Source organism: Amphiprion ocellaris, chromosome 2 (assembly GCF_022539595.1).
Source record: "Amphiprion ocellaris isolate individual 3 ecotype Okinawa chromosome 2, ASM2253959v1, whole genome shotgun sequence".
Classification (NCBI taxonomy): Eukaryota; Metazoa; Chordata; class Actinopteri; family Pomacentridae; genus Amphiprion; species Amphiprion ocellaris.
Window position 1 is genome coordinate 21,339,250 of NC_072767.1, and position 14,102 is coordinate 21,353,351.

Consider the following 14,102-nt stretch of genomic DNA (forward strand, 5'->3'; position numbering starts at 1 on the left):
TGTATTAGCTATACAACCATCAGTCCCACAGGACGTTAACTCAAAATCCATATGCTTGTTTCTGGAGTCTACGCTCCTCCTTATCTGCGTCTTTCCACATCTTATGGTTTAATTGAAAACAAACTGTTATGCTTCTTTGTTTAAACAAACTGGTCCACTTCAATACTTTAGCTGAATTTTTTCTTGACCTAAATTTGAATAATTGAAGAGTTCCTTGTGATTTTCCCTTGGAGTGAACTGTTGTCTGTTCAGCAAAGCCTCAGCGACACAAACTGAGAAACTGAAGGCTTAATACCAGGGCTGCCGACAGGTTGAGAGGGGAACTCTGTCATTTGGCTCGTGTCACTGAGTGATAAGTTGCACAGTTGACCTTGAAACATTTTCTGCACTTCAACTGAAATGTTCTTTCTCCTTATCTTCTCACCGGTATACCTTTTTTTGCATGACCCTGTCACAGCTTTCTTTGTTATTCTTTTTTTTTAACCAGTTTCTTACTGCATTTTCAGTTCTTTTTGTCTTTTTTGCCTCATCTCCTATTCTCTCTAAAACAGCTGTTAGCAAGCCCTGGGGGTTTCCTAATTATCCATGGTTAGTCCCATCCTAGTGATTAGTCTCACTTTGAAGTAAGTCAAGCCTGCTGACATCTCACAACACTTGGATATAACACAGTGGAACTGAGAGCATGTCCACACTATGTTGTCAAAATGTTCTTTTAATTTTGCTTTGCTGTCTCTCCCAATTACATGGCATTATATCACACAGTGTGGGGTGGCATTGAGCTACATTTATTTATTAACATTTGTCAGACAATTTTTCAATCATTCAATAATTTCATTTTTTGCAGTTTTAGTTGTTTGGGAGCAGAATTAGAGAGATATGTAAATAAGAGCAAATGAATCGTGTTTGTTTCTTTTGAGAGCTGGAGGGGACAGAAATGAATTGTGACATCCAAATGCTGGATGTGAAGGACAGTTTTGCAGGTTGTCAATGAAAATATGATGAAAATAACTGGTTTTGTGGAAGTTTTAGTGATGTTTTTCTCCATGAAGTAAAGTCATCATTATTGCATTAGTCAGGCTAATGCAGACGTAGTCAGAGAAAGGGATTTAAGGAAAGACGGTAAGAGGTAAAGACATAGAAGAGTTTGGGAGATGTTCAGAATACAAGGAAGATGTTGTGTGAGAGACAGTAAAGACAGACGAGTAAAGGTGGAAAAAAGAGGAATGATGGAGCAGGTGATAAAGAGAGTGCTGAAGAGAAACTTCTTCCTGTCTTAGTAAGGCTGCTGCTGAGTCAGGGTAGAAGAATGCATGTTCCCTCCTGGGAACCTCCTCCTTTCTGAACATAGAGTTGTCCCTGCCCCCCTCAGGGCAGAGTGACCTCGTGAGACAGAGACACAGGTGAGGAGAAAGCCTGGTTTAGCTTTAAACACAGAAGAAAAGAGGCCTTACAGCTTTTCCAATACCCTAATTTCTAACCTTGTCTGTGTTGTACATCCCACACTGTACAGCCTTAGGTGTCACTAAAATTAAGATCGACATGATGGAAAGCTCAGGCATTTCAATTTGTTTTCAAGTCAAGGTTGTAATATATCAAAAGTGTCCCCTGTGAATTTACTGACAGCATCTGGTTAAGGCGCTGTATATCTTTCAGAATGTGGTGTCTCTGGCAATTGAAGTCGAAGCAGCAGTACAAAACTGTACACATTCCTTCACATTTGCTGTACTCACGTGTGTCTCGTCAACCTTTTAAACTCGTAACTTATGGAACTTAATCACCTCAGCACATATTTCCTTCACTAAACCAAAGAGACTTTCATACAGTAGTTAGTTGATGGCACACAAGGACAGACAAGCTTCCTCCCTCTAGCCAAGGGAAAAAACAAATCCCTCGAAATTAATTCCTCTCTGGCATCTCAGACGGACACCAATTCGAAATTTGTTGTTTTGGAAGTGTGTCTCCATTGAAAAGACTCTCACACGGATTTTTATACAAGTTGGAAAGGTCAGAGATGCTGGAGAGGACTGCAGCAGTGGGGATAGAATAGAGAAAACACACCCTTAAGGAGATTAGTTACACATCATGAATCAACTGGAAAATCTCTCTGGATTCAACAGCTTCTCGGTGTCTGGATTCAATATTCCTTCCTGTTTTACCAATAAAGAGGAAATGATGGTGAAAAATATGCTGTGAAACTTTATTAGTTGTCGTTACAGCCATCATTCTTTCTGCAACACTGACAATAAAAGTTTATGTTGCGTCTTGTGACTGAACCTAAATTCATCCAGCATTCTTGCCTTAGGTGGTTCACACAGTATGTATTTTTGTCAAGAGCTTTTCCTGATCTCCTGATCACTACTTACCTTCCTTTGAAATGTTTCAACCACTGATGCCAATGTGATCACTGAACTATCTCTAGTAAAATAAATTAGATGGCGATTGATTGATTTGTTGACCAATCAGTTGATTTACTCTTATTTTGTCCTCCTCTTTTCTCTAGAGGTGCCCAGGGTGTCAGTGGAGCCCCGAAATCAGACCTTCAGCACCGGAGAGGACATGAGGATCAGGTGCTCAGCCAGCGGCTATCCTGCACCTCGCCTGGTCTGGACCCACAATGACATGTTCCTTACAGCATCCAGCAGGTGAATTAATTTCCTTTCACATGAACAGATTCAATCACTTTTATTTAGGTTAAAGCTGGGGTAAGCAGACATCTAGGCGAGGCAAAACAACAAAAAAAGCAGCAGTTGAAAATATAGCTCTTTCTTTGCTGCTCTTTCAGATTTACTTGTGACATCACACAGGATTTGAACCTGGTTCTCCTGAGTGAAAATCCTCTCTTAGTGTCACTTTATTCGTTTATTAGTCGTACTGCTTTATGTTAAAAAGGCATGTCATTGTCATAGTCTTCACTCCATGTCTAGATTTTGTCTCGAAGTCAAGAGACTTTGTTTCCTCTTTGACCATCCATCCACCCATTATTTATGCACCATTTAATCCTTACTAGGGTTGCAGGGGAGCTGGAGTTTATCCCAGTTGACTTAGAGTGAAGGCAGGGGACACCCTGGACAGGTCTCCAGTCTATCACAGGGCTACAGATAGAGCCAAACAAGCACACTCACATTCACACTTACAGACAATTTAAAATCTTCAGTTAACATCTGCACATTTTTGGACTGTGAGAGGAAGCCGGAGTACCTTGAGAAAACCCACAAGAACATTCAAACTCCATGCAGAAAGATCCCAGGCTGAAACACTAACTGCGGATCTTCTAGCTGCAAGGCATCAGTGCTAACCACAGCCTTCTAGCTTTAACTCTACAGGCAGACATCAGTGGTTTCCTGCACTGAGGTGATGAGTTCTATTGTGGGATTTGTAGTACTTAAAAACACATGCCCAGTTTGTTTAAGCCGTTATCTGAAAGCATTAAACCATGGCTAACGTCCTGGTGTTAATCTGTGTACAAAAATTCAGAGTTGTGGATCTTTATTTCGTGTTTAGACACAGAATGACTCCTGATGGCAGTCTGATAATAAGAAACATGGAGAAAAAGGATGGAGGAGTGTACGGCTGCTTGGCCAGCAACCAGGCAGGGACGGACTCAATGACCTCCATCCTCACGTACATTGGTGAGTGCCACACACACACACAGTAAATACACTCACTATAGAAGTATAAAGAACATTTACTTTTTATGTAGCATTTATACGCATAAAATATGTACTGCAGCTTTTGCTCTTTCCTTTATACTGATGTTTTGTGTATCTTTCAACAATGCTCCTTGTCTAGAATCTCCTGTGGTGACCGTGGCATTAAGTGAGATTCTCATTGGCATTGGAGAAACCACAGTGATGGCCTGTTCAGCATCTGGAGTCCCTCAGCCTGAGATCTGGTGGTACAAAGGTAACACCTTAGAAGCTGAAGGAAACGTCAACACATTTCTATACAACAAAGAAAGAATAAATTCAACAACATATCCACAGCTTGGTGTCGAACTAGATCAGAAACCATTTGAATTCTACAGAAAAATTGATTTCATAGAAACACTAACGCAGCCATTACTGCACAACCAAGCTAGCCACACTTCACTGTTGTATTTGCTCTAATTTCAAGGAGATGTCCGGCTGCACTCATCGTCCCTCTTGGAAGTGGACACGCTGGGAGGGACAATGACCTTAAAGGAGACCCAGAATGCTGATGCTGGAGATTACACCTGTGTGGCTGTCAATGCTGCTGGAACCTCGTTAGGAAAGATCTCTCTTGATGTAGGAGGTGAGAGTCGCTCCAAGTTTAGGATAAAAGCACGATGGTGTCACTGCTTGTTTCTTGTGCTGCAATGTTGCAAGTTTCATGACAGAATGTACTGAGCTTTCTGTTTCAGCTTGTGTTCTGGACTAAAACGGCTGTTTTAAGTGATGAATAGCTTAGATTTTGCACCGGTCTAAAGAGTGACAAACTAGAAGTCAGTTTTAGCTTTTCGGATAGATTGACAAGACCTTCCCTGAGAAAATACACTGAAATCTAAAGTTTTAAAACAGAAGCTAACTCAAAAGTACAGTGGGATTTTACCTCTGTGCAGTGGCTTCTGTTAGTGACTTTATCCCCTCAGTGAACTCATGCATAGCTGTGAAACTTCATTCTGAGGCCAGATGTATAAATGATACAAGCATATGTTCTCTGAAGAAGGTGTTGTTACAATTCTTGCTTCCTCACACATACTTTACACTATGCACACACTGTGCTAAGATGAACTGAGTGTGATTTGACTATGAGTGAGGCAAAGAATGAATCTTGGCACCATTTTATCTGGAGCCTTAAAACATCAACAAACTGGCTGTTATGTTTCACAAGCAGCAGTATACTGCTGTGCGTGGCTTTGTATAATGCACAAACACTCCTGTTGTGCTATTAATGAATGATGCCTTTGCCAGACCAAGGAATGTGTCTGATTTACACCTAAACAGGGTTACACAGGGCTGTATTCATATTCATACACGACTAAGCTGTATACATTTCAAAAATAACATTTTTAACACAGAACACTATATACCTAGAGGTCTTTTGTTGTAGAGAACAACTCAAAGCAAACGTGATGGACAGCTTTTTTATCTGTAGAATTCCCTACAAGTTTTTGACCGTTATCATCTTAAACTCTGACTGTTCTAGCTGCACCCAAGTTCACCAGAGAGCCATCTGATGTGGCGGTGGACATCGGCTTCAATGTGACCCTGCCATGTCATGCCCAAGGTCACCCTGAGCCACAGGTCACTTGGCGAAGAGAGGACGGCTCTCCACTTTTCAACAGGCCCCGCATACACGGCACTGTTTCACAGAGCAAAGGAGATCTACATATCTATCGTAAGCGAAGTTACATGTGTGCTTTTACATTAAACACATGAATACACTTGACTTTCACATTATTATCCCTGTTTTTGTCAGACCTTTGGCTGGAGGATGAAGCAGTGTACATCTGTGAGGCCCAAAACCACTTTGGCAGGATCCAAACCCAGGCCAGAATCAGGGTGACAGGACTGGGTAAGATCACCGTATGAAATGTTTGGTATCTTGCATTGGATGTTAATTTTTCTGATTCTCCGAGAACAAAAGCTCATCTCTTAACCTTCAAATATAAGCTAGTGTTGATTATGCACCAAAAAAGCAGGCATTTGGACACATCATGGATTGAACAATTTGTTATATTTATAATTGCCCAGGAGCAATCGATAATGATGTGCATGCACAAAATTTAGTGAAGGCATGCTGAAGTGTAGCTGAGCTCTGCTCAGATAGTCCTGTCCTTTTAAAAAAAAAAAATGCACTTCAAAGACAAAACCCTGTGAACCACAAAATGCATATGCACACACACATACTTTTTTTCTGAGTATATCTAATCATTGCCAAAGATCATATCTCCTTTTCATGCCGAGTGCATATTCTAAAGCAACATACAGTACTTTGAGTGCATACATCTGTCTGTATGTCTTTGTGCATGTGTGTGTTTCTGTTTCGGACTTTACACGTGAGTGTGAGTTCATTAGCACATTTCAGCGGCTGTTTGAACACATGTGCCTTGTTAACCACTATTTCGGTTTCACCATGTCTCTACAGTGGAAACACACTGGGTTCTTATATGTGGGCCAAAGGTTAGGAAGCAGAGACCCACCCAGCTGACATATATTACTGCCCCACTGCCCTATTTCCCTACTGGCAACATCTCTCCAGAGCACATGCACATCCAGTGCAGAAGCACATGTACAGTAGTTTCTTTTGGGTGATAATAGAATCAGAAAATGGGGAAGTTGATATATCCATTGCATATGTGCACGAGTGTGTGTGTGTGTGTATGTGTCAGAGGTTGTATTCCCAGGCCAGACAGGGTGGTCGTCAAATTTGCCTCGCCACCTCCCTGTTGTCTATCACAGCCCCCGCAAATGACTTCACCACTGTCTGTGTGAACACCCCAAACCACTCAGACAAATGTGATGTTGCATGTCATTTAGTGTGTGTGTGTTTATGCATGTGCTGTGTATAAATATGCATATGTGACTGAAGATACGGGTGTGTCTATAGTTTTAGCAGCTGTCGACATTATATTCTCTGCATACTGTATTGTTAATGTGTTTATAGCAACCCAGAATTCCCCATACATCATAGTATATACATGGAAGCACATGTGCTTCCTTTGAATTTGGCTATGGTATGTATTTAACTGTGCTTACTGTCTACTCTATAGATACCAGATTGTAAGCATTTCTCCTTTTTTCTTCATTTTGTGACATCTGTTTAGCCATTTTTGAATGCTTTCTTGTTGTCCTGTCAACTTCCTTTACATAACCTTTGTATAATTGTTTTCACGCTACCTGCAGTTTCGCCTGTCATTGCAATGAGTCCTGCTGTGCTCAGTGTGATCGAGGACCAGCAGTTGACTCTTCCCTGTGTGCTGCTGGCCGGGAATCCGTTGCCTGAGAGGCAGTGGCTGCACAACTATGGCCTGGTGAGAACACAGAGAGGAAATTCAAAGGTTTTATATCTTGCAAGCCTTTAAATTGTGTCTATTTTAAATAGTCAGGACTTTTTTCAAATCTTATTCAACTTACAATCTGTCAGGTGACGACAGACCAGTATGTGACGGTGAGGAGGGATGGCAGTCTACATATTGAAAGAGTTCGGTTGGATGATGTGGGCGACTATACCTGCTTGGCTGAGAATGCTATTGGAGCCACCAATCATACAACCACTGTCAACGTTTACGGTAACGTATGCAAGCACACCACACAGACATGTCCGGAAAACTGAAAAATCAGCCGTTTAGTCTCAAACATAATTTGTAAAGTTTCTGAGCACTGGCTGGGCATCATACACTCACAATATCAAACATACTGATACTCACGAATCAGGGAAATGTGATGTTTTTGCTGACTCTAGATGGCAATGTGTCATTGATATTGATGATATGTTGATATGTCATTCTATTAGTAAATTATTTTGAAGGTGTTTTTAGTTTTGTCTTATATTTGTGGTTAAAAGAGGAACTCATTGTCTATAATAGTGGATTTAATGTGACCAAAGATATCAAATATATTATTAACATAATTTTTTATTTTTATATCATTTTGTTTAATGGAAACTAGTTGAACTGAACTGAAATGAGGAACTTCAGAGAGACAAAACAGGCATATAGACAGTGTCTGGACGATTCTTTTCTGGAAAAGAAACCTGAAAGAGTCTTGAATACTATCAAGAGGAATGACGTCTTCAAGCAAACCTGTTGTGACAGACAATTAACTTTTGTTTGTGGATGATCTTAATCACTTTTTCTCTCATTTTGACACTGGGATATGTGTAGATTTGTGCAGACTATTACGCCTACAAACACAGAAAAGATTGTCATTTTTGCAGATGAAGTAAAGTGCATCTTCCAACCAACCTGTACCAACTCAAAGAAGGCTTGTGATCCTGCCTTATGTCGTGCTCTGGTTTTGAAATCATGTGTCAGTGACCTGTCCCTGTTTGGTAATCCATTTATTAGCCTTGTGTTGATACTCACATTATCCCATCAGCCTTGCAGATCTCTCCTAAAGTCTCCTAAAGACTGTCATCAATATCTGCCATCAGCACTTGCATGTTGTTATTAAATCACTTGAAAAAGGAGTAGTTCAGCATTTCAACATAACAATACAAAATGGTCACAGTACAGACGATGCAATAATCACACTTATTTCCAAACATCTTGACAAACCCAAAACGTACAAGTTGCTTTCCTGGACTTCTCGTTAGCATTTATACAATTCAGCCTGATTTACTATGGAGGAAAAAGGGTCAGTTGCAGTTAAATCTAAATCTTATTCACTGTCAAAATTCTTCTCGTGCAAATAGGACAGTTGGTAAAGGTGAATAATAGACTTCCTTCTTGGAGAGCTAATGTGCCTCAGTGCTGCATTCATTCACCTTTACTCTTGTAAAGATGCTTATTTGTACACTGCTGATTGCATCACTAGTGCAGTAGTTAGTTTCTTTCAAACTACTTTCTACTTCACTGTCCCTACTGAATGAGAGAGTTGACTCCTACTACAGAGTGGTTAATTGAATGGAATGACAAAAATGCTCTTACTGGTAACACCATGAAGACAGAGGAAATCATTTTCAGTTGTAGCTGTTACCCCTAGTGACAACTCACAGTGCAGAGCCTAGACGTTCTATTTTGGAGTTAATGTACATGTTTCTCTGACATGGACTCCTCGTGCAGCATCCTCAATTTCTTCATAGGCGTGCATCTTTTTGAACTAACAGATGGCTCTCCTGTTTTTTAAATCAGTTCCATGCTGTATTGCAGTGCAGCCTGGTTCAGCAGCCTGTCTGTGAAGCTTAAAACCAAACTATTTAACCAAATCCATATTTGTTCAAAGGTTATTGGCTAATCTTTGGAACACTCTTTTCAGATGGCTCACAGAAAGAGTATGATTAGAACTGCTAATAGCGTCTCTTCTGATCTCTCACACCATAAACAAAGAGTACAAACTTCTGGCCTCAAACAGGTGATTTAGAATCCTTTATTTTAAATAAAATAGGCTGAAAAATTATATAACTGTGTCAGTCCATTCTGCTGCTTAATCACAATTAGCGTCTTTCCACATGAGATTCTGTTTTTCTAAAACGTTGTCCATAGTACTGTTATTTACATGATTGTTGTGTATGAGCATGATGGGGTAAAGGGTGAATTATGTGAAGTTTTGTGAAGTCATGATGCAAAATAGTGAGGCAAAATTTGCAATGATGCAGAATGAACTTCAGTGTAAGATTACAATAAAGTTGTATTGTCTCATATTGTACCATATCCTGTTAAATCATATTGTATTGTATCATATTGTATGTAGTAGTATTGTATCATATCGTATCGTATCAAGCTCTGGCATAACATATCGTGTCGTATTCTATCTTTTGGGTCGTATCGTGTCGTATTGTCTTGAGTGGTATCATATCAAGTTATATTGTATCGAGTCATATCCTATTATATCTTACTATGTCATCATATGCCTTATAACGTATATGATATATGTATCAAATCATATAATATATAGCCAAGTCATAGCGTACTGTATCGTATCGAGTTGCATCATGTTGTGTCGCATCAAATCTAATTGTATTGTATTATATCATGTCATATATCGTATCGCATTGCAGAAAGACCATCAGAAACTTTCCTTATCCTTCACATATAACCAGTTAGGGTGATTAATTTTAAGAAAAATGTGCCAAAAAATTAAAAGCCGGATATCCAAAGGCAATACTCCTCTTGAAACAATCCACGTTTTTTTTTTTTTTTTTTTTTAAAAGAACCTTTCACAGTAGCAAAGCTCAGATGTAGTTAATATGTCTAACAGTGGTTGGATTCTAGTTCCAGGTTCCTGCTGTTACACACACTGACTCACTGGGACACTTAATTGAACTGAGCCACAGTTAATGTGAAAAATTGCACCTGTGCTTTTTCTCCTTCAAGTCTCAGCATCTTCAGTGAAAGCTGTCTCTTGCAAATGTTTTATGAGATGTAAGATTCCCCCTCTGTCCTTTCTTTGTCTTTTATTCTGTCATTTTGTCCATTTCTCATTGCCTTTAAAAGTCTCCTTTACACGACGAAGACTCTTAACCTCATGAACAAGATTATCCCTGTGGTTGCATTAAAACCAGGAGCTGCTGAGCGAAAGGCAGAGTTTGAAGCACAGCGAGTGAAAAATGTGTTCTCCATTTATGCTAAAGATTGCCAGGTTCTACCAACTTTCATTGGAAATCTTTGCATCATGTACATAAAAGCACTGGCTCCCTCAGGTCTTGAAATAAGGTCAGTCTTTTTCATATCGACATGTACACAGTTCACTTACACTGTGTAGGTCAGTGTAAAGCTCAGTTTGCTGTAACCTGCAAGAAACACTTTCCATTGAAACTGCAAGCAGTGAAAACAGAGGTCCACCATGCATTGCCTTGTATTGTGTGTAATGGTTTTGTCGTTTAGTTAAATTTTGTTTCCAAGAAGATAGCGCAGGCCTCCAAGTGCTGATCTTTTCTACAGGCTCCTTGGGTCATAATAACCAAAAGCAAGACAGATAGTGAAGGAGGGACAGACAGCTTACTGAGTACTGTGTGTTCAGTTAGCTCCAAACTTTTTCCAGATGCTACTGAGGCACACAACAAATAAGTGGTGGCACTATTGCAGAGACAAGCACTCAGTAGATACGGAGTATAAATTATGATTAGTAGAGTCTGTGACTTGATAGAGGTGTGTATTCACAAAAAACTTTCTGAACTGTGTCATATTTTGTTTCTGTGTTTACAGTGATTCCTACCATTCAGTACAGCCCTCAAGTATTTAGCACAATTGAGGGAACACCCATCTCTCTGCCCTGCCGTGCCGCTGGTGTACCAGCTCCTGACATCACCTGGACCAAGGTCTGTGTTGCCATTATCTCACCCCATAAAAAGGCTCATGAGCATGACCTTTTCTTCCTTCTATGCGCTGAGCATGAATAAAAAGCAGATAAGAGAAACTACATGAAACAAGGATGCAAGTGAATTAAGAAAAAGAAATTTAGGTTAGCTAAGATCGCATACTGACCACTTCTCACCTAATGAGGCTCCACGACATATTAGCAAAGCTCTATCACTGAAATAAGCTATGACATGCCTCCTGAAAGTCTAATCCAAGACGCATTTAAAAACATCTTGACTCACAAACTTATTTGTTACACTCTTTTGCTCTCTGGATAAATTGTAAGTGAATGCTGTTTTCCAGTTTATTAGGACTGTAACCATGCATTGTTTGTATCCATGCTTCGTCGTCGTGCAGTTTTGGGTGGTGATGAGCTCTTCTTGAAAGATTCCAGCTGTGGATGCATAGATTTCAACAGCAAGGCAACAGGCCCTTGTTTTGTTTCATGTCAAAGGTCAGGATCGCTATGTATTTTAGTGCAGTGCTTACCGATGAGTTCTGACAAGACAATAGCACTTGAGTGGAAAACGCCTGTGTGTCTCTGTGAGGACACGTGTGTGTGCTCAATGTGCTGCACCATGAAATCAACGCTACCTGTGTGCATTAGTTTGTGCAACGTGTTCAGCCTTCAAATGTGCACTTTTGTGTGTCAGTCTGAACTTTAAGCCAGTGTGTGTTTGTGGATAGTCCCTCCCTCTTTTCTGTCTTTTACACTAGTTGCTCTGAGTTGTAAAACCCTTGCTGTTAAAGTGAACAGGGCTACAGGGACATATGAAACTAGACCCTGCTAAGTTCTGCACCAGCTGTTATAATGTGATTCCCTCTGATTTCTTCGCTGTTCTCCATAACATCAATCAAGTCAAGTCCAGTTAGTTACATTGGAGCCAAAAGTACAGTCTGGATATAATACAATCCTGATACACTAACATTATATGTGTCTTGTGTTTTGGTTCATTTCATTGTATAACTGTAGGTGTTTTATCCACAGCCTTTTTATATAACAGCAGGGAAGAGAATCAAATCATAAATTTAATAGTAGGTCAAACCACAAATCTCAGGAACAGCGTCAAGTGTTAATAAAGTTCACTTAATGAAATAAACTCTGGACCCCGCCCTTTCCCTGCTGTGATTTGTTTTGTAGGGTGGGGTGCTGCTTAACTTGGGTGGTCCAGCTTTTTCCTTGGATTCAGATGACAGCCTCTTCATCACTTCCCCTTCTGGAAACGAGACAGGAGAGTTCATCTGCACAGCTACCAATGCTGCTGGTTTTGCCTCCAGGAAGGTCCAGCTCACTGTCTACGGTAAACCTCATGACCAGCTAAAGCCTTGATGGAATCAGTACAAAAATAAAGGGGCTAAATGTAGCATTTCACATCAACAGTTTATTCCTAAATCATTTCTGAGACATTAGTGGAATTACCATGATCACGATGTCCAGTAACCTCTAGCAGCTGCCACACCACATTGCAAGTTATGCCGCTGTGTTGGATTTGGTAAGAAATTGACTTACAGCACAAAGATAGATGCAAACATTGCAGAACAGAATTTAATTTCCTCCATTTTGACCTAGTGGTCTCAACTTAATTACAGTTTACTTCATCCATGTGCGGATCTTATGTCCTCAATGACTGTTGAGGGAACACTGGTTAATTTGTACACCGAGCTTAAGGCTACATTTCTAAACTTAACTTTCTAAAACTTGTAGCACAAAGTACCTCCAGGATTTCAGCAAATTTTCTCCACTTCAAGCCTCACATTTGTCGTTGTGTTCATGCTCTCTGCTAAATTGGTCCAATCACCTTTTTGAGAGCTGTGACAAAAGTAGGGGTGTTTAGAAGACCAACTGTCTTTAATATAAAGCCACTGGTCTTCCACACACTTGTGGCCACATACTGGGTGTGCTAGCTTTAAATTCCATGTTTACTTTATGATCACTTTAGTCTACAGTCTATTCCACTTGATAATTCCTCCCTCCCTCTCTGCAAAAACTGGCCTTCTTGGCTGCTGGTTCCAGTGTACTGACACGGTGGAAACCAAATTGTATGACTTAGTTTTTTTGAGCACATATTTAAATTTGCTGATCGTCTCATGTCATATAGCAAGTTAATATGGAAAAAAGATGGCAGATGTCGACGGAGGAATGAGGAGTACACATATTCAACGAAATCTGTGTCTGTTTTGCCTGCCAAGTCCGACCAAGATCCAGTGCTGGTGGTGCTGGAGGCTCGCCAGACCCAATGAGGATGTCAGTGATTGAGGGTGAGGACGCTGTTCTGCCTTGTGATGTCCACAGTGTCCCACCTCCCACCATCAGCTGGGCCAAAGAAAGGCAGCTCATCTCTCCGTTCTCTCCCAGGTGAAACACAAACTATTCACACATACAATACTGAAGTTGCTCTTTGGATACAGTTTTCTGCCAGTTTTCACTAAAATCACTACTGTATATTTCCAGACCAAACACTGTACTGTCTTAAAATAGATTAAAATAGATCCTCATGAATAAATACTCCCTGAAATATTGTAGAAATACACATTTGGCAAAATCCTATTTTCCTGTCTATAACCCAAAAGTAGGAATTACCTTTGTAATGCTAAAAGATGAAGAGAACCTCAATGCTGTCTACATTTCTGTGCTTTGTCTCCATTTGTCAAGCGTTCATGACCTCAGGGTGTAGTTTGTGGTTTTTTTAAGATGACTGAGTAATCATTCTCTTCCTTGTGATCTGTTGTACTTACTGTGAGGCTGCCACAGCAGCTGTAATTATGGTTGATGGTGGATTAGTAAGAATTACTGCAGTATCTGTTTACAGTAATAACTGAATAAGTCACTGAGTGGAAACAATTAGTGTGTGTGTTTTTTCTGTATTTTGGAAGCTTTGCAAGCTTGATTGTCAGCCAGACTTTCACTTTACAGGCTAGTTTATTGCTGTTTGTTAGCTGGTGTGCATGTAAGATAATGAGTTGTTGTTCCTCTCAGGCACACTCAGCTGCCCTCTGGGTCTATGAAGATCTTGGAGAGCAGAGTGTCAGACAGTGGGCTCTATGTGTGTGTTGCCTCCAATATTGCTGGAAACCTAACACAATCCATTGAGCTGCGTGTTTTGGGTAAGCTTGAAAGACC

General features: G+C 40.3%; 1 protein-coding gene across 2 annotated transcripts in view; it reads left to right on the top strand.

Annotated features, from left to right (window-relative positions):
* The window catches only part of hmcn1 (hemicentin 1), a 104,007-nt gene that overhangs the window by 37,918 nt on the left and 51,987 nt on the right, over positions 1-14,102 (top strand). For both annotated transcript variants that reach the window (XM_055019030.1, XM_035945611.2), the window contains exons 12-23: positions 2,501-2,642; positions 3,502-3,629; positions 3,790-3,903; positions 4,114-4,272; positions 5,167-5,358; positions 5,440-5,535; positions 6,867-6,994; positions 7,108-7,252; positions 10,829-10,941; positions 12,123-12,282; positions 13,172-13,337; positions 13,959-14,086. In XM_055019030.1, coding sequence (XP_054875005.1) covers positions 2,501-2,642; positions 3,502-3,629; positions 3,790-3,903; positions 4,114-4,272; positions 5,167-5,358; positions 5,440-5,535; positions 6,867-6,994; positions 7,108-7,252; positions 10,829-10,941; positions 12,123-12,282; positions 13,172-13,337; positions 13,959-14,086 — 1,671 coding nt within the window. The remainder of the gene's footprint in view (positions 1-2,500; positions 2,643-3,501; positions 3,630-3,789; positions 3,904-4,113; positions 4,273-5,166; positions 5,359-5,439; positions 5,536-6,866; positions 6,995-7,107; positions 7,253-10,828; positions 10,942-12,122; positions 12,283-13,171; positions 13,338-13,958; positions 14,087-14,102) is intronic.